This window comes from Rhinoderma darwinii, chromosome 3 (genome assembly GCF_050947455.1).
Source record: "Rhinoderma darwinii isolate aRhiDar2 chromosome 3, aRhiDar2.hap1, whole genome shotgun sequence".
NCBI classification, from domain to species: Eukaryota; Metazoa; Chordata; class Amphibia; order Anura; family Rhinodermatidae; genus Rhinoderma; species Rhinoderma darwinii.
In genome coordinates this window covers 385,206,854-385,233,583 of record NC_134689.1, presented here as the reverse complement: position 1 = coordinate 385,233,583, position 26,730 = coordinate 385,206,854, and the positions used below count along the sequence as shown (strand labels likewise).

Below are 26,730 nucleotides of genomic sequence, written 5' to 3'. Positions count from 1 at the left end.
TGTATCTCAGTGTATATGACGCAGTCTCCGGTATATATATGTCATTTATATAATAGGACTGTTCTCTGGTCTGTATCTCAGTGTATAGGACGCAGTCTCCGGTGCATATATATGATGTATATAATAGGACTGTTCTCCGGTCTGTATATCAGTGTATATGATGCAGTCTCCAGTGTATATATATTATTTATATAATAGGACTGTTCTCCGGTCTGTATATCAGTGTATAGGACACAGTCTCCAGTGTATATATATAATTTATATAATAGGACTGTTCTCTGGTCTGTATATCAGTGTATAGGACGCAGTCTCCAGTGTATATATATCATTTATATAATAGGACTGTTCTCCGGTCTGTATATCAGTGTATAGGACGCAGTCTTCAGTGTATATATATCATTTATATAATAGGACTGTTCTCCGGTCTGTATCTCAGTGTATAGGACGCAGTCTCCGGTGTATATATATCATTTATATAATAGGACTGTTCTCCGGTCTGTATATCAGTGTATAGGACGCAGTCTCCAGTGTATATATATCATTTATATAATAGGACTGTTCTCCGGTCTGTATCTCAGTGTATAGGACGCAGTCTCCGGTGTATATATATCATTTATATAATAGGACTGTTCTCCGGTCTGTATATCAGTGTATAGGACGCAGTCTCCAGTGTATATATATCAATTATATAATAGGACTGTTCTCCGGTCTGTATATCAGTGTACAGGACGCAGTCTCCAGTGTATATATATCATGTATATAATAGGACTGTTCTCCGGTCTGTATATCAGTGTATAGGACACAGTCTCCAGTGTATATATATCATTTATATAATAGGACTGTTCTCCGGTCTGTATCTCAGTGTATAGGACACAGTCTACAGTGTATATATATCATTTATATAATAGGACTGTTCTCTGGTCTGTATATCAGTGTATAGGACACAGTCTCCGGTGTATATATATCATTTATATAATAGGACTGTTCTCTGGTCTGTATATCAGTGTATAGGACACAGTCTCCGGTGTATATATATCATTTATATAATAGGACTGTTCTCCGGTCTGTATCTGTGTATAGGACACAGTCTCCGATGTATATATATCATTTATATAATAGGACTGTTCTCCGGTCTGTATATCAGTGTATAGGACGCAGTCTCCAGTGTATATATATCATTTATATAATAGGACTGTTCTCCGGTCTGTATATCAGTGTATAGGACGCAGTCTTCAGTGTATATATATCATTTATATAATAGGACTGTTCTCCGGTCTGTATCTCCGTGTATAGGACACAGTCTCCGGTGTATATATATCATTTATATAATAGTACTGTTCTCCGGTCTGTATATCAGTGTATAGGACGCAGTCTCCAGTGTATATATATCATTTATATAATAGGACTGTTCTCCGGTCTGCATATCAGTGTATAGGACGCAGTCTCCGGTGTATATATATCATATATATAATAGGACTGTTCTCCGGTCTGTATATCAGTGTATAGGACGCAGTCTCCGGTGTATATATATCATTTATATAATAGGACTGTTCTCCGGTCTGTATATCAGTGTATAGGACACAGTCTCCGGTGTGTATATATATCATTTATATAATAGGACTGTTCTCCGGTCTGTATATCAGTGTATAGGACGCAGTCTCCGGTGTATATATATCATTTATATAATAGGACTGTTCTCCGGTCTGTATATCAGTGTATAGGACACAGTCTCCGGTGTGTATATATATCATTTATATAATAGGACTGTTCTCCTGTCTGTATATCAGTGTATAGGACGCAGTCTCTGGTGTATATATATCATTTATATAATAGGACTGTTCTCCGGTCTGTATCTCAGTGTATAGGACACAGTCTCTGGTGTATATATATCATTTATATAATAGGACTGTTCTCCGGTCTGTATATCAGTGTATAGGACACAGTCTCCGGTGTATATATATCATTTATATAATAGGACTGTTCTCCGGTCTGTATCTCAGTGTATATGACACAGTCTCCGGTGTATATATATCATTTATATAATAGGACTGTTCTCCGGTCTGTATATCAGTGTATAGGACGCAGTCTCCGGTGTATAGATATCATTTATATAATAGGACTGTTCTCCGGTCTGTATATCAGTGTATAGGACGCAGTCTCCAGTGTATATATATCATTTATATAATAGGACTGTTCTCCGGTCTGTATCTCAGTGTATAGGACACAGTCTCCGGTGTATATATATAATTTATATAATAGGACTGTTCTCCGGTCTGTATATCAGTGTATAGGACACAGTCTCCGGTGTATATATATCATTTATATAATAGGACTGTTCTCCGGTCTGTATATCAGTGTATAGGACGCAGTCTCCAGTGTATATATATCATTTATATAATAGGACTGTTCTCCGGTCTGTATATCAGTGTATAGGACACAGTCTCCAGTGTATATATATCATTTATATAATAGGACTGTTCTCCGGTCTGTGTATCAGTGTATAGGACGCGGTCTCCAGTGTATGTATATCATTTATATAATAGGACTGTTCTCCGGTCTGTGTATCAGTATATAGGACGCAGTCTCCAGTGTATATATATCATTTATATAATAGGGCTGTTCTCCGGTCTGTATATCAGTGTATAGGACACAGTCTCCGGTGTATATATATTATTTATATAATAGGACTGTTCTCCGGTCTGTATATCAGTGTATAGGACACAGTCTCCAGTGTATATATATCATTCATATAATAGGACTGTTCTCTGGTCTGTGTATCAGTGTATATGACGCAGTCTCCGGTGTATATATATCATTTATATAATAGGACTGTTCTCTGGTCTGTGTATCAGTGTATAGGACACAGTCTCCGGTGTATATACATCATTTATATAATAGGACTGTTCTCCGGTCTGTATATCAGTGTATAGGACGCAGTCTCCAGTGTATATATATCATTTATATAATAGGACTGTTCTCCGGTCTGTATATCAGTGTATAGGACACAGTCTCCAGTGTATATATATCATTTATATAATAGGGCTGTTCTCCGGTCTGTATATCAGTGTATAGGACACAGTCTCCGGTGTATATATATTATTTATATAATAGGACTGTTCTCCGGTCTGTATATCAGTGTATAGGACACAGTCTCCGGTGTATATATATCATTTATATAATAGGACTGTTCTCCGGTCTGTATATCAGTGTATAGGACGCAGTCTCCGGTGTATATATATCATTTATATAATAGGACTGTTCTCCAGTCTTTATATCAGTGTATAGGACGCAGTCTCCAGTGTATATATATAATTTATATAATAGGACTGTTCTCCGGTCTGTATATCAGTGTATAGGATGCAGTCTCCGGTGTATATATATCATTTATATAATAGGACTGTTCTCCAGTCTGTATATCAGTGTATAGGACGCAGTCTCTTGTGTATATATATTATTTATATAATAGGACTGTTCTCCGGTCTGTATATCAGTGTATAGGACACAGTCTCCAGTGTGTATATATATCATTTATATAATATGACTGTTCTCCGGTCTGTATATCAGTGTATAGGATGCAGTCTCCAGTGTATATATATCATTTATATAATAGGACTGTTCTCCGGTCTGTATATCAGTGTATAGGACGCAGTCTCCGGTGTATAGATATCATTTATATAATAGGACTGTTCTCCTGTCTGTATATCAGTGTATAGGACCCAGTCTCCGGTGTATATATATCATTTATATAATAGGACTGTTCTCCGGTCTGTATCTCAGTATATAGGACACAATCTCCGGTGTATATATATCATTTATATAATAGGACTGTTCTCCGGTCTGTATCTCAGTATATAGGACGCGGTCTCCAGTGTATATATGTCATTTATATAATATGACTGTTCTCCGGTCTGTATATCAGTGTATAGGACCCAGTCTCCAGTGTATATATATTATTTATATAATAGGACTGTTCTCCGGTCTGTATATCAGTGTATAGGACACAGTCTCCGGTGTGTATATATATCATTTATATAATAGGACTGTTCTCCGGTCTGTATCTCAGTGTATAGGACACAGTCTCCAGTGTATATATATCATTTATATAATAGGACTGTTCTCCGGTCTGTATCTCAGTGTATAGGACACAGTCTCCAGTGTATATATATCATTTATATAATAGGACTGTTCTCCGGTCTGTATATCAGTGTATAGGACGCAGTCTCCAGTGTATATATATCATTTATATAATAGGACTGTTCTCCGGTCTGTATATCAGTGTATAGGACGCAGTCTCCGGTGTATATATATCATGTATATAATAGGACTGTTCTCCGGTCTGTATATCAGTGTATAGGACGCAGTCTCCAGTGTATATATATATATATATATATATATATATATATATATCACTTATATAATAGGACTGTTCTCCGGTCTGTATATCAGTGTATAGGACACAGTCTCCAGTGTATATATATCATTTATATAATAGGACTGTTCTCCGGTCTGTATATCAGTGTATAGGACGCAGTCTCCAGTGTATATATATCATTTATATAATAGGACTGTTCTCCGGAGTCTGTATATCAGTGTATAGGACACAGTCTCCGGTGTATATATATATATCATTTATATAATAGGACTGTTCTCCGGTCTGTATCTCAGTGTATAGGACACAGTCTCCGGTGTATATACATCATTTATATAATAGGACTGTTCTCCGGTCTGTATATCAGTGTATAGGACGCAGTCTCCGGTGTATATATATCATTTATATAATAGGACTGTTCTCCGGTCTGTATATCAGTGTATAGGACACAGTCTCTGGTGTATATATATCATTTATATAATAGGACTGTTCTCCGGTCTGTATATCAGTGTATAGGACGCAGTCTCCGGTGTATATATATCATTTATATAATAGGACTGTTCTCCGGTCTGTATATCAGTGTATAGGACGCAGTCTCCGGTGTATATATATCATTTATATAATAGGACTGTTCTCCGGTCTGTATATCAGTGTATAGGACGCAGTCTTCAGTATATATATCATTTATATAATAGGACTGTTCTCCGGTCTGTATCTCAGTGTATATGACACAGTCTCCGGTGTATATATATCATTTATATAATAGGACTGTTCTCCGGTCTGTATATCAGTGTATAGGACGCAGTCTCCGGTGTATATATATCATGTATATAACAGGACTGTTCTCCGGTCTGTATATCAGTGTATAGGACACAATCTCCGGTGTATATATATCATTTATATAATAGGACTGTTCTCCGGTCTGTATATCAGTGTATAGGCCGCAGTCTCCGGTGTATATATATCATGTATATAATAGGACTGTTCTCCGGTCTGTATATCAGTGTATAGGACACAGTCTCCGGTGTATATATCATTTATATAATAGGACTGTTCTCCGGTCTGTATATCAGTGTATAGGATGCAGTCTCCAGTGTATATATATCATTTATATAATAGGACTGTTCTCCGGTCTGTATATCAGTGTATAGGACGCAGTCTCCAGTGTATATATATCATTTATATAATAGGACTGTTCTCCGGTCTGTATCTCAATGTATAGGACACAGTCTCCAGTGTATATATATCATGTATATAATAGGACTGTTCTCCGGTCTGTATGTCAGTGTATAGGACACAGTCTCCGATGTATATATATCATGTATATAATAGGACTGTTCTCCGGTCTGTATCTCAGTGTATAGGACGCAGTCTCCGGTGTATATATATATATATCATTTATATAATAGGACTGTTCTCCGGTCTGTATATCAGTGTATAGGACACAGTCTCCAGTGTATATATATCATTTATATAATAGGACTGTTCTCCGGTCTGTATATCAGTGTATAGGACGCAGTCTCCAGTGTATATATATCATTTATATAATAGGACTGTTCTCCGGTCTGTATCTCAGTGTATAGGACGCAGTCTCCAGTGTATATATATAATTTATATAATAGGACTGTTCTCCGGTCTGTATATCAGTATATAGGACGCAGTCTCCAGTGTATATATATCATTTATATAATAGGACTGTTCTCCGGTCTGTATATCAGTGTATAGGACACAGTCTCCGGTGTATATATATCATTTATATAATAGGACTGTTCTCCGGTCTGTGTATCAGTGTATAGGACACAGTCTCCAGTGTATATATATCATTTATATAATAGGACTGTTCTCCGGTCTGTATCTCAGTGTATAGGACACAGTCTCTGGTGTATATATATCATTTATATAATAGGACTGTTCTCCGGTCTGTATCTCAGTGTATAGGACACAGTCTCCGGTGTATATATCATTTATATAATAGGACTGTTCTCCGGTCTGTATCTCAGTGTATAGGACAGTCTCCGGTGTATATATCATTTATATAATAGGACTGTTCTCCGGTCTGTATATCAGTGTATAGGACACCGTTTCCGGTGTATATATATCATTTATATAATAGGACTGTTCTCCGGTCTGTATATCAGTGTATAGGACACAGTCTCTGGTGTATATATATCATTTATATAATAGGACTGTTCTCCGGTCTGTATATCAGTGTATAGGACACAGTCTCCAGTGTATATATATCATTTATATAATAGGACTGTTCTCCGGTCTGTATCTCAGTGTATAGGACACAGTCTCCAGTGTATATATATCATTTATATAATAGGACTGTTCTCCGGTCTGTATATCAGTGTATAGGACGCAGTCTCCAGTGTATATATATCATTTATATAATAGGACTGTTCTCTGGTCTGTATCTCCGTGTATAGGACGCAGTCTCCGGTGTATATACATCATTTATATAATAGGACTGTTCTCCGGTCTGTATCTCCGTGTATAGGACACAGTCTCTAGTGTCTTGGAAGTCAGCTTGAATATTTGTAAATGGGGCAGCCTGTAAAATGACAGCACTCTATGATTAAACCAACCACTTGCAGCCATTTTTAACTACCCATTGACCTAGAAATAGCTCTTGTGATCACGTGAGCTATTTACAGGTTATAACGTGAAGTTTCACATAATTGGGCACGCTGACTTTGTAGTCATCAGCAGGGCTGTTCTCAGTGGAGTACAACCTGTTCACATTAGCTGCCACCTATGAAGGGGGCACCTCAGATGGCCTTGCACTCGATGCCTGTGACCACCAAAAATCTTAACATTTATTGTACAACAGCGTGTTAATGCTATACAATGTCTTAGGCCTCATGCACACGGCGATGCCTGTAATCACGGGCCCCATTTTCGGGCCGTGCTCCCATACAAAGTATGGGAGCACGGCCCGCAAAAAAACGAAAAGTAAGACATGCTCCATAATTCACGGCACAGTTCTACGGCACGGACACCTTCCGTAGCGATAGAACCGGGCTGGTCCGTAATTGTGGACCGTATTGATTTCTGCAATTACGGAGATTTTTTACAGTCCGTGTGGATGGTGCCTAGATGTTATTAATTACTTATTTCCTTTTTGTGACATTATGTGACGCCACTGTACAGTTTTGCAGTGTGTGGTGGTGGTGGCACTGTATTGCACTGTTATGTAGGCAACTGTATAGAAGTTATTTGGCCAGAGTATTACACTGTATTTGATGCTTATAGTGCACTGTTTGTTATGTTTACTTGTATACTGTATAACACTGCATCATTTGTGGGAAGGGGCACCAACAGAGGTACTGCATCCAATGTAAGGCCGCACCTGAGCATGAGTGTCTGCAAATTCAATCTGCAACAAGATAGTTGAAAAATAGTAAGACAAAAAGTTTGTGTTTTTTTTATGGTTAGGTAACTTGTTCATTTATTTTAGGGGAATGAAGTCCCTGACATTCCTGGGGAGCAAGTGACAGAGGAAGAATTTACAGATGAGCAAGGGAACATAGTAACAAAGAAGGTTAGTGTGTTGGTGAAATGCGTCCATTGCAATATGTGTACAATTTTATTTTTATATTGTTGGGATTGTCTTGACTATATGATTTACAGTAGAGTGTTCTTGAAAATGTTCTCAGCTTTGGATAATCCATACTTTTAGAAGAGTTCCTTGGTAATAAGGAGATCACAATGTGTACCCCTTTCCGGGCCCCCAGTGATCACCTGTAATCTGTGGGGAACCCTGGCATTAAATATTCAATTTCCATGCAGTGCCACCACAGGGAAAATTAGGCATTACACTGTGCCCATTTAAATCAATGGGTTGTCTGCGTAATGCAGGACAGGAGAGGTCCTCCAGAGCGATAGACGCTCTTTGTAACCGCTCTCTACTCTGGCGAAGAAATGAAGATTCTGAATCCTCTATTACTTCAGAAGAACTTTGGACCCCACCAGCAGTAATTGGCAAAACCTATGACATCTCCTGTGAGACGTCTTAACTACAGTTTTGTTATTTCCTCAATAAATGTATAACAGATTGTAAAGCAGAGAGAAGGATCAAGACAAGTTACTCCAGATGCATGTACAACGGGTTCTAGGTACATACGTCGTGATTCCATGCGGATAGTTGGTGGGGATTCCGCACTGAAAATCTGCGACAAAGACAGGTGGATGGAGTATTAAAAACCCATTCCCCATGTACAAGGAAAAAAATCTGCGCAGAATTCAGGGCATGATGCAGGTTTTTTAAAATCCGCAGCATGTTAACCTCTAATTTCATCCTTTGCAATGCATAGGGTGAAATCTGAAGCGAAATCCTCCACAAAATCTGCATGGACAGTTAAATCAATAAATCCGATTTAATTTAGCAATCACTTTAGTAGGGGACACATTTACACACTTGAAAAGAAAATACATTATCCCCTAAAGCCCCATAGATACGTAGCTGCTTATACATTTATGGTCTGTGTGTACATTTGCAACCAGTTTATTGCTCCAAAGCATCTTTAATTAAAAAATAAAATTGAAGCCCCTACGTGTATACAGCGCGTATGCAGACCTGTTTGTCTCCATGGTTACAGACTACAAACAAACCCTGTGTGTAGTCTGATCCTGCAGTCATGTGTTTTTCCACTCCCACTTAACCCTCTTCTGTAGTAAAATCAACTGAGAGCGGTCCTTGCTGTCCCCAAGAAAGGTAACCTAGGTCTGTAATTTGTTATATATTTGGAAACTACAGTTCTATTATTTGCTTAATAAATTTATAATAGATTGTGAAGAAAAGAGAAAGGTCAAGACAAGTTACTCCTTGTCTATATCTGCAGTCTTAGGCTTCGTTCACATCTGTGTCAGGGCTCAGTTCATGGGTTTCATTGGAGCTTTGCGTCAGGGGAACCCATGAACGGAACCCTGACTGAAACAAACGGAAACCATAGGATTCTGTTTGCATCACCATTGATTTCAATGGTGACGAATGGTTTCTGTTTGTCACCGTTGTTTAAGGGTTCCGTCGTTTTGACGGAATCAATACCGTAGTCGACTGCGCTATTCATTCTGTCAAAACGACAAAAAACGCAAGAAGAGGAGAAGTATAAATGTTTCCACTATACTTTCTCTGTGTTAAGGATCCACTTGTGGTTGACCCCTATGCAACCTGTTTCCAAGTATTTCTGGACTCTCTTGAGGATAATATTGTGGAATAGAATATCTTTCCAATGATGTTACCTTGTTTTCTGATATCACCTACAGACAGTCCGGAAGGTCCTGCGCAGGGTGGGGCCACCAGGGTCCACAGATTTGGGGGATAATGAAGACTTGATCATTGAAGGGACATTGCAAGAACCAGATGAGCTTGAGAGTGAGACTCCCAATTACCTGAAGTACGCAGTACTGCATCGAGAGGTATGGGTTCTTATATTTTAACGTTCACAAATTTTAGTGAGTTTTGAGTTCTTATATCTTATATTCTTTCTTCTGCATTTCTCCTTTTTTTTTTACCTCCTTACCACCAAATTTTTCTTATCCGATGTGACATATATACTTTGTCTGTTCAGCAATTTTATATCACAGATTTAAGCTGGCCATACCCATTAAGTGCCTCCCAACTGCCCCCTCCCTGACATTGGGGAAAAGAAGATGCTGAATTTTATCTCCAAGGGCCAGTGGTTGAAGAGATGAGAGTCCAGATTGTTTTTGATCAATATTTCCTATACAATAGGGCATCAATGATTGTGAAGGGGTGCAAGATAATGTGAAATCCCTTCAATTTTATCCTTCAGTCGTTCTTAAGAAGAAGAGACTTTTGAGGGTGTAGCCCTTTAACACCTACAATCAGCCAACTTTAGTAGAATAATCCTGTAAATAACAAATGCAAAAATAACATGAGTAGTATCATAGTAGTATCAATGTGGTCTTCAAAGCCGTGAAATGGGAGAGGACAGGTTTGGGGTTGGAAACTATTTTTAAGAATAAGGTGGTGCAAAGGTGGTGCAATATTGATTGTGACGGCCTATCCTAAGCATATGGCATCAATGTTTTCCCAGAACACCCATTTAAAGAACCAGCATGCCCCATGTACTTTTCTACAAGGCTTGTTAATCAGCTCTCCCAGAACCACCTCAATACTTATCCACAGGATAGGTGATAAATATCTGATCAGTCTGGGTCCGTCCACTGGAACCCCCGCCGATCATGAGAACAGGTTTACTTTGGAATGAAGCGCTAGTACATAGGAATGGAGTGGTACCACCGCTTCATTCATTTTTATGGGACTGACGAGCACTACTTTTGGCAGTGGTGGTCGAGCATGCGCAATACCGCTCCATTCCTATGGGGCTCCCTGGAACGGCAAAGTAAGCACGTTCTTGTGATCGGTGATAAATATTGTTTATGGAAAAGCCCCTTCAATCTTCCTAGTAATTCAAGGATACAACCTCAACTTCCTTATTGCTACTAAATAATCCAATGTTCTATTCAGTACTCTGTGAACGATGCGTGACGACCCCTTTAAAAGCTGTAATGCTGGACATATTGATTGCCACCCACCTTTCTCAGAAAATCTTGACAGTAGGCTTTTAGATTTTTAGGTAAATGCTCTTTAAGGCGTACACTCACCTTTGAGCACCATTTTACACATAAAATGAAGCTACATAAAAAAAATTGTAACTTTCTAAATACATTACATTACTTATCTTGTATTGATCCTGGTCTGTAATATAATCCAGAGCTGCATACAAAATTCTGCTGGCTTCAGAGCTGAAATCTTTCAGAATCTCTAGCTGGCTCATTGTCTTTGCAGTGCTCACCCTGGTGTTTTAAATTCTAGTGTACGTTACACTAGGATCTGTACAGTAATCTGGCGTAAGAAAAACTAGCATGCCACTGTATTAAAGGAACTTGTTGACTCTTTCCAACGACAGCCAGCAGTATTATGAATGCAGCTCTGTAGTTTAATACAGGCTGTAACTCAGTATCATTACAGGGTAAGAAATGTAATGTATTTGCAAAGTGACTCTATAGATGATTTCTAGATAAACTGTAAAATGGTGTTTAAAGGTGAACATATGCTTTACTATTATAGGTATTTAGTGGCATCTCCTTGCCAAACCAAATCTGTTGAGCAAAAAAGCATGGTCATCATGTCAGCGAAATTTTGGAACACTGTAACTTTGGGATCTGTAGCATATTGTGTAGACAATGACTTGCCCTTCATATCCATTATTGTACAAAATCACAGATTCTCTCCTCTGTCTTTTGTTTCTGGTTTTCTGTCGTTGAATATTCATTTGTTATATTTTTCTCTATCCCATTTCATTGTTGTTTTACCCTTCTGTGTCTTTGTTTCCACGTTTACCTCTGTCGTCCACGTGTGTCATTTAATGCCTATCCTTAATGTCCATCCCTGACCTCATGTTCCCACCTCCGGGCTGCCCCTGGCAGGCAGAGGACGAATTTGACTCTTTGAGATCAGAGGTCGGAGACGGGAGGAAAGGGGCACAGATTGTGAAAAGAGCCGGCACTAAACGGGTGCAGCAGTGAGACCACAAAACTGGGACACCCAAAATAATGGGAAACACCCAGGTAATAAATATCAATAAGGGACAATACCAGGTAACAGCTTAACCAATAGCACCTCTACACTAACTTGGACCACCATAATTCATGGCTAAGAATTGCCTAACCCAGATCTGTGATTACTTATTTCAATCATAATCTCAAAGACAACATTGACAGACAAGTCATCTAGATGTTAGTTCTCAATAATGTCATATCCTTCATCAACAAAAACACCCAAAAGATGGATGATATGACCAATTTTGTCTTCAGGAATGGACATTTTGCTGACTACATTAACAACTTATTGGCACCAGTTTTATTCTAACAGCAAAAATCTTGCACCAAGAGTATGAAAAAACATGGCTATGAACATAGGCGTAACTAAAGTGGGTGCAGAGTTAGCCCAAATACCCCTCTGCCACATAAAAGGACAACAGTATTAAAAAGGGCACATGGCTTGTGGGAACCCCTGTAACTGATTTTGCATTGAAACCCAAGTTACACCTCTGGGTAAGAACAATTCATTGGGTAACTTTAAGTTTAGTTGTTTCTCTGGACTTAATCGTGTTAAAAGGGATATCGTTGCTTTCTACTCTCTTGGCTCTTCCGCACATTAAATGGTTTTGCCACTTTGTTAAGGTTGTAGGAGTTTGGTAAAAAAAAAAAATGTTAAAGTTTTAGAAGCATGCTTACTATATGGTCCCAGTTTTTCACTACCTGCTGCTTCCTCTTTTCGTATCCCCACGGGAACAACTTTTTCGTGGATATTCTAAAATCGGCTGTCCTGCAGAGCGTGGCACGTGGCCACTGTTGCAATGTGAAGAACTACACCACCCATGAGCTCCCTGCTCTTCTCTGTGCGGTGCGTATCTCCCCTTGTGAAATCTGTTACAACAGGAGATCTGCTATTGGTACTCAACTTTTCGTAGCTGTAGAAGCTGATTTTTTATTGGCGAGTTGTGGAAAAAGCACTGTGCACATGCTCAGGATTACACCCTATGAGCAGCGCTGCAGGGATGAATATGGAACAATGCATCTCCAACTGTGCATTCCTGCCCTGTATTTACAGGACACAGCGCAGGTGCGGTAGAGCAGAGATTCGGTGCCCGCATTGAATCAAGTGAACTCATCTACACATGCTTGGCCAGCAAAATAGGAACTATTGCAGGACGTATCCACTGGCAACTCGATCCTGGTAGAATTTGGAGTATTTGGGGCAAGGATTTTTTTTATACTAGTGTGATTTGGCGAATTGATGTCAATTACATATATTATTAATTTTTAATCTGCTCTATATAAAGACCTGATCTTATTTGTGGGAATTCTCCTTTAAGTCAGCTTGACTTTTAATAAAGCGGGCACTGTTTCCTAACAAGGTCTTCTCTTCTCATCAGTCGGTCACCTCTACTGATCCCACTTTCCTAAATTCTGCACCCTTGGCAATCTTGGCATTATCCTTCATTCACTCTGTTGCATCTTCTCTTCTCTGTGCTGTGTATTAGATCCATGTAAAGTCATTTATATGCCTCTAACAGGATTTTTGACCTTCTCAGTGTAATCACTGATCTACATTCTCTAGGACTCTAATGGGGTCTAGTATTTTCCACCCATTTAGCAGTGTCCCTGCAAGGATGCTTTTCTATTGTCTACAGCAGGAGAGATCCAGAAGTGCAACATTTATAAAAAGCCATATGTGGCTGTGTTGGACATACAGGGCTGAGGGTATAGGGTTGATGTATGTGAGGGATGATCATCTCTGATCCTGGATATCCAAGGTACGAAAATAATCTTCCCATGTTTTTAATAGTTCTAAAGTAAGTTCCTAAGTAAAGTTCCCAAGCACTAAGTTTTGCATTAAGTTTTTGTAGGATGCAATTAAGCATAAAAGGTGTAGAATTACGGTATATTTAGATGTGGTTTCGGACCATCATTCTAGGAACTCTGTGTGTACTCTGGACAACCAATTCTGTAATCTTCCCACCATCCCAAAAATACTAACTGTCCTACATACCCTCAGCACAAAATATTCTCATATCTGGCATGACTTTTGTGTTCATTGTTCCTTCCTCATGATGTTTGTCCTGATTCACCACATGGTTATCCAAAGGTGGGGTCCATCCGAGGGCCACACATTATATTAAATTTTTGGAGCATAGAGGTGGCTGCATGATCACTTTCCACCATAGTCAATGGGATATAAGGAACAGCGAGTAAATGTGTTAAGTTGTTTTAGTAATACCCATTTACTACAGGGTGAACACCCACGGGCCAGGGCGCCACAGATCTAAAGAGTAAAGAAAAAGAGTTGTGTGACAAGTAGAAGAACTTCGAAGCTCCTTGACCATCTTGGCCTCTACTGTCTTTTAAATCCATTTATGGATTTTCTAAGGATAAAACATGAAGTACGAGTCTGGTCATACTTATCTGAGCTTCCTAGGTAGTGGGTATGGTAACGCCTAAGACAAAGGTCCATCTAATTATAGAGCTGGCAGCTGCCCTTGGGCTCATGGGTGGCTCAGTTATGAAATGAATTCCTGGGATACCAGCTTGGTGCTACTGTCTGGTAACGTTTTGCTTTGTCTGGCTTTATACCATCTTTTATACACTTTGTGTAACTACTCACTTGTATACCAGAGGACATGAACAATGACAGCAGCCATTGCAGTATTCAGTCATGTGCCTGTGATGTCTGTGAAAACTGAGAGTATGGTTAAAACAGTGTTTTTTGCAAGGATTTGCATTCTGAAGAGAAATTTGAGAGGTTTGAATATCAAGAGAGGCCAATAAGCTCAAACAGGTTTTAATAATAGGACAAAATTGGCAGCTGCCCAGGGGCCCACTACTCAAGGGCACCTCTGTTATGCGGGACGAGCAAGACGTATCTCAAGACAGCTAACTTTACAAGGAAATTATCACCTCATTACAGATTCATTCAGTGCATATGCTAGAAGTTTCATATGTATAAACATTCACTGGTATAGTATGATTTATTCTTCAACCAGTGGCAGCTCAGCTTCTCTCGGTCTCCACAATTGTTCATGTTATTGCAATCTGCATAACTAGTTTTCTCACTTTAAAGGGGTTCTCCGGGGGGAAAAAATCTGTACCAAAGTAAACTGCCTTCATAGTACTTTAACTTACCAATATGCTCCCTGTTTAAATTCCTTCTGCTTTCATCTTTCCTGTGCTGCGTGCCGTAGGGCCGGAAGTCCTATTCTTCTTGCATTCCAAGAAGTGTTTCGACATAGGCTCGTGAATGATAAATAACTCCCCAACTCTCATCACAGAGGGCTGGTCGCTCATCTCGATAGACGAGAGGCAAGCTCGCCCCAATTACTTCTATTTTCCACCCATCTATTTGCTTTTTTCCCCTACACTGATGATCTTTACCCCCACAGAGGTGGGAAGGAGAATAGACATAAGAATAGGAGGTGTAGCAGTAGGGAAAGTGAGGGTAGCAGGGATAAGATACTAAGACTAGGGGGTGGGGCTATGGATAGTGTGAGCGGGAGGGAGGGTGCATCGGGCACAGAAGTTAGACCCCAAGCTAAGATGGAAATTTTTCTTTGCTAAGTTACCGGAAGTAAAGCGTTTCTGCAGTCTGTGAGCAGGATCCGACTGCAAAACAGTAAAAATTATAATTTAGTGCTCAAAGAGGAGGGGGAGAATAAAGAAGAGAAAATATTTTTGTTTTAAAAAAAACATTTGGTGCACAGACAACCCCTTTATGGAAAATTCCACTTGTGAACTAAAATGTATAAAATTCAACAGTTAAAATTTACTTGAAATGTTGAGTTACAGGATGGTTTCTTCTCCATTCATGTTTCAGGGGAACCTGTTACAGGCATTTCACCTACTGTACTCTACTCACCCCTCGCTGGCCGCTGCTGTAAAAAGTTTATTGCCGTTACCCCCTTTCCTAAACTCCTCTTCCGACTGTAAATAACGTTGGCAATCATAGTTGGCAACATTTGCATTTGCATAGGCAATCGTATGGTAATCATAGTTGGCAACATTTGCATTTGCATAGGCAATCGTATGGTAATCATAGTTGGCAACATTTGCATTTTTTTCCAAGGACACTTAGGGTGTGGCGTCTTTGGTGGGTGTGTCTTATGGGGCGTGGCTTATCTGGTGGATGCGGCTAGTGGGCGTGACTTTCTTTCCAGAATTTCTGCATATAAATAAATTAACAAAAATTTCTGCACTAGTTTGGCTAACAACTACTATGGTGGCCAGTATCTCTCTCTGGTTATCCAGTTGTTTACAGGCAGGTGATGTCTCACTTTATCACTAGGGCTAGGCGATCTGTGCTGACCACTTCTGGCAGCGTAAAAATCAGCGTAGATAGTGCCACACTCAGTGCCCCTTGTAGATGGTGCTCCACACTTCCCCCAGTAAATAGTGCCACACACTGCTCCTCGTAGATATTGCCAAACACTTCTCCCTGTAGATATTGCCACACAGTGCCCCCTGTAGATATTGCCATATGGCCTAATACCACAGTGCCCTCTGTAGATAGTGCCCCACAGCCACCCTGTAGATAGTGCCACACAGCCCATCTGTAGATAGTGCCCCTAGGCATTGCCCTCTTATGGACAGTGAAGTCAGGGGCTCTGTCTTTGAGCGAAATCCCCGGCCAGGGCGTCGGCAACTCCTTGGCCGGGGTTTCCGGCACTCCAGAAGGAGTGAATGTCTGTCATGCAGGAAGTGGATAGTTTTCTCCTCTGCCATAGTATTCAATTGTATCTGCATCCTGAGGACGCAGATACAATTGAATGTAGCAGTTGCCGGCACAAGTAATTTGCCGGGATTGGCTCTGTAAATTCGGGACAGTCCCGGCACATTCGGGACTGTTGACACGTATGGGTAATAATCTGGCAGTTTCATTCGTTCCTCTTCTTATGCCCGTCCATCGCCAAAAACTGGTCCGCCCTGACTGCCGAAATATCGTCAAAGAAAGCGCGCATGCGCCCGTCATGTATGGCCGACACCTTTCCCTGCTTCGTCTGGGCCTCAAATCTAGTTACTGCGCATGTGTTGCTATGGTGTCCGTTGTGTGCACGCACCAGAACAGGACATTGATGCGCAAGTACAGAATTCTGGGTGGACTGGGGGGCAGACGAGGAGCTGTCAATCAAAAGTAAGGAGGCAGGGGTAACTCGGAAAGGCTTGAGGAATGAAGATATGACTCTTTTATGCTCATTAGATTACGGCGCGGGAACACTAAAAAATGTAATACTAAAGGTACAGAACCTACTTAGAAGATAGTTATAGGTTACATAAAAATTATTTTTCACCCACTTCCACCAGGTATTGCTGGTGTAATAGGTCAAATGCTGGTGACAGGTTCCCTTTAAGGTTATTTAATTCTTCCTGGCCCCCTGTTACAAGTGCATTGTGGGAGCTTAGATAGCTGTTAGGTCACATGTCTGACAACAAAGTAAAGATAAACTGCTGTCTGTTTCCAAGGGCAACCAGCAGAGCTTTGATGGCGCCTATGTATAGGAATGGAAAAAATGGCATGAAATAACTTTAAATAAGTAAAGCAAAGTATTTACAGTTACTCAACATTTTATAAAGATTTTAACTGTAAGATATTGCCGAAAGTGGAAATATTATATGCTCATTATGTTGGAGTAATGACACCTGTACATATGTCCATTTACAATGCTCCAGAATACCAGCTGCGCTAAGAATCTGCAGCCGCAGGTCAGTTCTGTCTTCTCACTTGTTATATACACAGCACTTGGTGAGCATTGTGTATATAAAAGAGGTAGCGGTGGTGTCATGTGATCCTGCTGCTGGGTCTGACCAGGATAGCGCTGATTCTGACAACTTTGTGTGAAATTAAAATCATAAAATATTAATGTTGTATTAAGTAATTAAGTCGTAATTGAAAAAAAAAAAAACATACAAAAATATTATGAATAAAAAACACACTAATAAAAAAGCACCCGCGCCCCTGTCAACCATATCTGATGTAAATGAGAGCAATGAAATAAACATATTGGGGATACAGGTCCTTTTAGGCCACCTTCACATCTCGTTATTGCACTACGTTTAGCGCGTCCAGCGGGAAAGCTCCCGGCTTACAAGCCAAATGTGTACAAAGTGCTCCATTAGCCCGATGGAGGCTAAAACCGTCGGGCTGTCCTTTTGGTCTGCTTTGGACTCCAGTTAATGACGTCACCGTTTAATAGAAACCATTATAGTTTATGGTCGCAGATGTCAATGTTGGGGCATCCGTCACACCCTGCGGTTAATGTATACGTCAGAAGTTTATATGTCAAACGTAGTGAAAAAAAACGTGACATAAAGGGGGCCTTAGATAAAGCTTTGGCATTGGTGTATCTCGGGGGGGGGGGGACGGGGACTGGTTGGTGTCTGCCCCAGTGCTGGCTGCCAGGTGGGCATAAGCCAAACTGCCTTGGCCAGGGTATTTAGGTAAGGGGCTGAGGCAGTGAATTAAATCTTTGCCGTGGGTGAAGGAAGCCTCGAAATCTTTCCTGATCCCACTACAAAGTATAGGTGCAGGAGTCCCAGGCAGAGAGGAGTCCCGAATGTCAGCTTTTTAGCCAATTACATGAGAGGTTGTCAAGTGATTGGTCCTAGTTCGGATCCAATATTTCAACTAGCGCCTCCTATCTACAGCTGGACACTGCTGCTCTATACATTAGTAGTCGTGAGACTGGTCTGACAGTTTCGCAATTGACTTTAATTGTCGTAATATTGCTGAAAATATATTGAATGATCCACTGACGTTCCTTTTCCTGCCTTCACATTGGCGTGGGATCTAAATATATACAGATATCTGTGCTCTGTTATATTTGGGCCTCTCGGTACGCAGTCTCGTCACTGTCACCTTGTCTGTTGGAGTCGCTGTGATTTATCCTTTACGTGTGCCCTTTACTCTCCATCCTGTCCAATGAGAAGACTAGACCTGCCCTGCCCTTCCCCCCCATGACAGCTCACATGGGTGCAATGCTATGTGACACTGACAGGGACGAGCAGACCTTTCCCAGGCGGAGATAAATATAGACATATGATGAGTGTCAGTGGCTGCGTCCTCTTATGTTGCATAGTTGTGCACCTGAGGACATAGATGGTAACAAGAGTTATACTCGCGCTGGTGCCATACATTCACATGCCATTCAATACCAATGCCGGCCTTAGGGGCGAGCGGGCTGTGCGGTTGCACAAGGCGCATCATCCCTACTCAGAGCTATTAATATTAACCCTTAAGGACACCGGTCTTTTGGGCCTAAAGGACGCTGCACTTGGGGCTTTTTCTCAACGCTGCATTCTAAAAGCCATAATATGAGGGCTTGTTTTTCAATGTAACCATTTTAGGGTATGTACTTTCTCTGGGAAGAATGGAAACATACATCAATACTGCCATTTTTTTTTACAGTTTACACTTTTTTAGTAGGGGACTAGACTATGCAATTGCTTTATCGCTCATATAATACCTGCAGTATGTCTGTATTAGGCCTAATTCACACGAGCGTGTTCAGTCCGTGTGTCGGCTGCATTTCCCGGACCGAACACAGTGCAGGGAGCCGGGCTCCTAGCATCATAGTTATGTACGACGCTAGGAGTCCCTGCCTCGCTGTGGGACAACTGTCCCGCACTATAATCATGTTTTCAGTACGGGACAGTAGTTCCACGGAGAGGCAGGGACTCCTAGCGTCGTATATAACTGTGATGCTAGGAGCCCGGCTCCCTGCACTGTGTTCGGTCCGGAAATGCAGCCGACATACGGACCGTATATATCACAAACTGAACACGCTATTGATTCCGTCGTAAAAAGGTAAACTTGCCGGAATGGTGACGAACGGAAACCATTAGTGATGTTTCCATCACCATTGAGATCAATGGTGACTGAAACTTAAGCTGTGGTTTCTCTTTCACTTTCCGTTGCGGGGTACACCCGACGGAAACCTCAGACGGAACCCCGGAACGGAAAGCGAACGGAGATGTGAACAGGCCCTAAGTTGCACAGTCTTCCTTCATGACGACACGACTCTTCATCATGTGACCGGCCACGCTGTACTCCATATGCTCGCTGTACTTCTGCTTGTACATGAAGTACAGCGGGGTCAGTCACATGATGAAGAGTTGTGTCATCATCAAGGAAGACGGTGCAACTAGACTTCCGGTCACCCCCCAGCGCTATAAAAATCTATGAAAATGTCATAATCAGCACGACGGGGGACCGAAATATATATTAGCAAGTGTACTCACATACTGCAGGGACTACACTGCTAATAATTTTTGGTCCCCACATAACCCTTTTAATTGTATAGCAGTATTATTTAGACACTTCATGGCACTTATTAGATGACTTTGTGTATGGAGCTGTTATGTGATCACTGTATGTTGGTATTTTTTGAGCACTGTATGCTGGCATTTACATTTTGTGGCGCTGCTACATAAAAGGGGTTATCCAGCGAATAAAAAATATTTTTAAACCAGCTCACAATCATGTGCACAAATAAAAAATGTCATACTCACCTCAGCAATCGCCCGCCGCTTCCTGTTCCCCCGCCGGTCTGTACTTCCTGCTGTAGCAAAGTCCTCCCGACACAGGGACATGTGACTGCACAGCCAATCAATGGCCACAGCAGTAACCCATTACAGCAAGTCATTGGCTGCAGGGGGTCACATGTCCCTGTGTCGGGACTTCACCATTGCAGCAGGGAGTAGAGACTGGCAGGGGACTAGACAGCGCCTGTGTGGGGGACAGGGCGGCGTTAGTATGGAAGCGGCTATGGAACTGTGAGGTGAGTATGTGTTGTTTTTAAAGTTGTGCAGACCATTGTGATCTGGTTTAAAAATATATTTTTTCACTGGACAACCCCTTTAAGCATTCTACAGTATAGTTTGCAAATACATTTACATATCGTTAAGTAGGTTGTAGACGGGCAATGCTCTGCATCTGACCTGCATTCTATTATTTTTTACTACTGGGACGCTGGTCATTTAAGTTGCATCTGAAATGTTGGGAGTCATTTTCTATGTAGAAATGAACTCTTAGGCTGGGTTCACACAACCTATTTTCAGGCGTAAACGAGGCGTATTATGCCTCGATTTACGCCTGAAAATACGGCTTCAATATGTCTGCAAACATCTGCCCATTCATTTGAATGGGTTTGCCGACGTATTGTGCAGACGACCTGTAATTTACGCGTCGTCGTTTGACAGCTGTCAAACGACGACGCGTAAAATGACTGCCTCGGCAAAGAAGTGCAGGACACTTCGTTGGACGTAAATTGAGCCGTTTTTCATTGAATTCAATGAAGAGCAGCTCTAAATTACGGCCGTCAATGACGCCTCGCAAAATGCGAGGAGGAACAACTACGTCTGCAATTACGGAGCTGTTTTCTCCTGAAAACAGCTCCGTAATTTCAGGCAAAATGGTCGATATCGTGTGCACATACCCTTAGGGTACGAACAGACACAGCATAAAAACACTGCGGATTTTCTGCAACTGAAACATTTCGTAAAATCCGCAGCATATTACAGTAGCACACTGCGAAAAAATGCTGCCGAAAAAAACGCACATAAATTGACCTGCTGTGCGGTTTCTTCAACCGGTGTGTGTTCTTACCCTTAATCTTGCTTCTCTAATGGAAGATAATAATCTGACCTGTAGCTTTTAATGAACTCCCTTAGGTTCTGTGTTGTATATTTGGTGTATAATAATGTTTACATCGACTTGCCCATATGTCAAAAGAGTGTCCTTTTGGCATAGGCTTGGCTGGCATACATAGTCACTACACTTTTCCTGCAAAAAAAAGGATTTATTTATTTTACGTTGGGAGCCGATGGCAGATGTCTAGGCATACAGTTACAAACCCTGGGGTATAGGTTCCGTGGCTCTTTTGAAATGTGCATGCCAAAGATAGTGCCCAAACGTAATGAGAACAGAGCCAAGCGCATTGACTAAAGGGGCCCAACAGTCCTTCCACACAGCGGGCAATGGTTTCATTTTGGGGTTCAAAAAGGGGCAAGAAGAAGAGAATGGGTTAGTGTTACCTGGTGGCGAAATGAGATGATTGAACATCAGGGTTACTCATTGGTATAAAATACATTGGCACAACCAGCTGGGGTTCATTTTCAACAGCAATGTTTGGAATTGTACTGGAGGGCAATGAAGGACACATCGGGGACCAGCGAATGGACAGAATAAGGACATGAGAGGCAGGAAAGGATTAATTACTATAAAGAGGACACAATGCCATCTCCGCTCCATGTCACTGCTGCTATTATACACACACAATACCCGCTCTAATTCTAGCCCATCCAGCTAAATATATGCGCCAGGCTGTGCCACCGGAGATCACTTCTTTCTAATCACTTCTCGCAGGCGCTGAGGTCTACATGGCTAATACACAGTAATGAACATTTCCTAGAAAATCCCAGTTAATATTAACCCTTGTGTCGTCATCTTCTGTCAAGTCGTTAAATATTCTGTGCAGTCTTTTCTTAGTTATATCTGCTTCTGGAAAAGCTGGGTGACAACCAATATGTCGTGTCTCTACAGGCCCCACAGGGGTTATCACCCAGCTTTCCCTAGAGGGGGATATTAAGGGCGATCTGGGCATTGGGGCATGGGTCCTTTACCACCCACTAGCGCCATGATACACTCGGGTTCTGTTGAATTACAATGAATAGTCTATTAATGGATAATGGAAAATGCTGGGCACATGCCCGCCACCTCTTTTCATTGATAGCAATAGAAGAATTAACTTTCCTTTTTTTTTTTGTCTTTGCCCAGAACTACACCTCAAGTACAAGCTATTGAAGCCGACCCGACTGCCATTTACTGCACCCCACAGATTACGAATCGGAACAGAACCGAATTTCTCCTCGCTCATCTATTAGCAGACATCTCCCCTCCTGGAAGAATGAATCATTGAGGGGTCCCTCCCCCTCCAAAGTCCGAAGCAGACGCTCACCCCCCTGTATGCTCACGGCATGAAGATTTGCACCCTGCATGTTACAGAGTAATATGCATGAGATGACATTAAGGAAGAGGACAGAGTTACCCCCCGCCCTTCTTCCATACCCCTCAAATTCTCCTGCCCCCCCTGTACCCGCTATCCATTTATCCCCCCAGCAAGGGGGGGCATTTACAGAATGAGACTGAAAAGTGGGTGACACTTAACCTTTTCCTTCTTCACCTATCCCAGCTGCAAAATGCTTTGTGTCTCAGATGTATATCAGCGCTGAGTATGTCTATACACTCTACAGCAGCATTAAGGGAGCCCCCTAACCCCCCAACTTTATATTCTATTTGGCTGTCCGTCGACAAACAGCAATAGGAGTATCCCTCCGCCTGGGTAAGGATTGTCTTCCAGGCCACAGGGCACAGCACAATGTTGACCGGGCAGACCAGGCAAGGATTCTGCATGTTGCAGTTAATTTGCGCTCAATTTCCTTCGAAAGCGAAAGGGCTACACGTTAGAGATACTCAGTATCGTTACGCAGGGACGCGTCTTCACTCGAAGAGGCTTATAAAAGTGTATGTTGATACTCAGTACCATTATACAGCGCAGCATGTTCTTTTCAGGTGGCTATGGCATTTTTAGGGGCACTCGGCACCATTATACAGTGCAGCATGCTTATTCTCAAGCTACTGGTAGTGCATAAAGGTAGTCTGCATTATTGTACAGTGCAGTACGTTTATTACGGGGGGATGGAAGTGTATAAATATAAGCGGATTCATTACATTGCAGAGCAGCATGTTTATTACCAGGGGCTAGGAGTGTATAGAGATACTCATTATCATTATACAGTGCAGCATGGTCATTAGATGCTCTGCATCTTTATACAGTGCAGCATGTTCATTATCAGGGGCTGAAAGTGCGGAGAGACACTCAGTGTCTTTATGCAATGCATTAGGGGTAGGGGGGTGCAGGGATTAAACTGCCCCCCTGACTCAGGAATGTGGTTCCAGCTTTAGGGGGGGGAGGGGAGAATTCTATATATTAAGGATTTAAGCGACCCCCTCCCCACTACAGATATCCCAAGTCCAGACCCTCCAGCCCTGCTCCGGAGAGACTAAGCCCTCACCTTCACAACCTCTCCAGCGCTCTTTTTAGATGCAATTTCTGATATGCATAAGAAGCTGATTGTACAATAACTGCTCATATGGGAATAAATACTATGCAATATAATCTTATTTTGTGTCCTTCAATCTGTGCACAATGATTACCACAAGGTGGCGATGTTGAGCTAGATTTCTATTGGCATGTGGTTGCAGGAGGGGGTAATGTACCTATTGATTTTGCAGATGTTGGGGAACTACATGTCGCAGCATGCCCTGGCAGGTAGACACGGAAGAGCACTTTTGAGTGAACATATATAAAGTATAATATAATCAGATTGAAGACCACAGTTGTATTCAGCTGGTATTTGCTGCAGTCATAACAACGGGTGGCTTTCTTCTCCTCCATAGTCTGCGGTTTTCCATGAAAAGTCTGAAGGTCTGCAGTAGCCCCTCAAGGTCCTCCGAGCCCCTCATGCTACAATATCAAACAATAATATGGAGCTATGTTTATAGAGATAACATGAGAATGGAGACAGTATGTAAGGACCTCTGTACAATGCTGCGGAATATGTTGGCACTATATAAGTAACAGAAATAATAATAATAATAATAACATGCACATGCTGAACCCCTAGTGGAATACACCATCTGTTTAACTCTCCTAACATGTATATTGTAGTCAATTATTGTATTCCCCATGAAATAACAATTCAGGAACATAATTTCTTAAAAATTTGCATTGAGCCATTCCTCTATTATTCCTCCTCGAAATTTCTGAGTAAATTGACAGGGCTGGTACTATTCCCCATGTCAAAGGGGCGTGTCCCTACACAGTCTGAGACTGTCAGCAGTGATTGGATATTGTCAGTCTGTAGGGACACACCCACAACTGGTAACAAACAAGCAGTTATCAATTTATTCATAAATTTCTAGGAGGAATAACAGAGGAATGGCACAATGTAGAGTTCTAAGAAAAGATGCTCCAGAATTGTCGTATTATGAGGAATACAAGTATTTACTAAAACACACAAGAGAGGTTCTTTAAGCAACATAACAAAAAATACAGCATGAGGGAGCATGACCTTTTGAAACACCACATTCCCTGAGTTATGGACCTGCCGGCCCCACTGTCGTACCAGGCCAATCATGCTTGTCTGCCAGCCTGCCCCCCCCCCCCCCACAGTCTCATTTCATCTGCTATCTAAGCAGATAAAGCCTATTCATTACATGGTAAAAAGTACTGCAACTTTCTATATCAATTCCTCATGTTTTCAAGATCTCTGCTTGCTGAAGTTGAATGGCCATACAGGTGCATGGCTCGTTACAGTATAGTGCATCAGGGCTCTATCTTATAACGAGCCAAGAACCTGTGTAATCATCAGGTGACCAAGACAGAGTTTCATTCTATTGAAAAAAAATATGATAGTTCCTTCTATTCACTGTCAGCAAACATAGATGTTGACAACGTCAGCAATTGATACACAGAGTGTATTAGAAAAATTTGATAACTTTTGATTATACAATGAATAATATTTATTTGCAGAACCTTTATTTTACATTCAGACTGTCCTATTATTCTAAAACTCAGGCACATACTTCAGAAAAAAAAACATTCTTAGGTAGGAATTGATTTTCCAAATTTTTTGCACCAAATCTGCCACCTGTGCACATATAAGGCTGGATTCACTGATGCAGTTTGTGGTGCAAATTTGTCTTGATGCAGTTTTTTGAGCCAATACTCAGTGGATCCAAAAGGAAGGAAACATATAAAGGAAAGTCTTAGATCCCCCCCCCCCCCCTCTTTTGTATCCACTGCTGATTTTGGCACAAAAAGATGCAACAAAAACTGCACAAAGTGCTGCGTGTGTGAATCCAGCCTAAGGTCGGGTTCTCATGGGTCGGATACGCTGCGTAAAAACTACGAGTGTATCCGACCTGGAACCCGCAGCACAACCTGTCCATAAATCCGCACCACATTCCGCTGCAGAAAGCAGCAATGAAAAACAAAAGATTTATACTTACCCCCTCCCTCTCTTCTGCGCGTAGTCCGGCCTCCTAAGATGACATTGCGGGCCATGTGACGCCGCTATTCCGTTGAAAAAGTCGCAACCCTTGGCTTTCTGTTGCAGGTTTCGCATCCCTATTGAATTTAATGGGGAAAGCCCGCAACAGAAAAGCAATGAAAACGCAGAATAAATAGACATGCTGCGGATTTAAATTCCGCACCGCAGGTCAGTTTATTAACGTATACGCTGCATTTTTTTTCCACAGTGTGGGCATGAGATTTTCTAAAATCACATCCGTTTTGCTGCTACTGTAAATGCTGTGGAATTTCCGCACCGAATTCCGTTGTAGAAATTCTGCAGCGTTTACGCTACGTGGGAACCCGGCCTAAGGGCGGCTTCACACGCAGCGTTTTGGAGAAAAATGCCATGTTTTTATATTTGAAGTCAATGGTGACATATAAATCGCCCTGCAAAGTTGTTTTTTTGGGTGCCATATTTTTCTATTAACTTGTGTTTTTTGTCTCAGTGGCGTTGTCTCAAAATTTAAGCCGAGCTGTGGCGTTTTGTCCAAGAAAAGGTGTGCAAGAAGGAGGCCTAAAAAAGATTTCTGAGCTGACAATTTTTTTTGGGGGGGGGGGGGACAGAAATCGCTGCATAAAACATTACTTTTAATCTTATAATAAAAATACAGAACTAGAGAAATATTTAAAAAAAAAAAACAC

The 26,730-nt window shown here is 41.3% G+C and overlaps 1 protein-coding gene across 8 annotated transcripts in view; it reads left to right on the top strand.

The window, feature by feature from the left end:
* ANK1 (ankyrin 1) overlaps positions 1 to 24,129 on the top strand; it is a 290,504-nt gene extending 266,375 nt beyond the window's left edge. For 7 of the 8 annotated variants that reach the window (XM_075858907.1, XM_075858901.1, XM_075858903.1 and 4 more), the window contains 4 exons: positions 7,830 to 7,913; positions 9,638 to 9,790; positions 11,828 to 11,968; positions 22,728 to 24,129. In XM_075858907.1, the coding sequence (XP_075715022.1) occupies positions 7,830 to 7,913; positions 9,638 to 9,790; positions 11,828 to 11,926 (336 nt within the window). In that variant the 3' untranslated portion in view covers positions 11,927 to 11,968; positions 22,728 to 24,129. The remainder of the gene's footprint in view (positions 1 to 7,829; positions 7,914 to 9,637; positions 9,791 to 11,827; positions 11,969 to 22,727) is intronic. The other variant, XM_075858904.1, reaches the window with a different exon arrangement.
* The last annotated feature ends 2,601 nt before the right edge of the window (positions 24,130 to 26,730 follow it).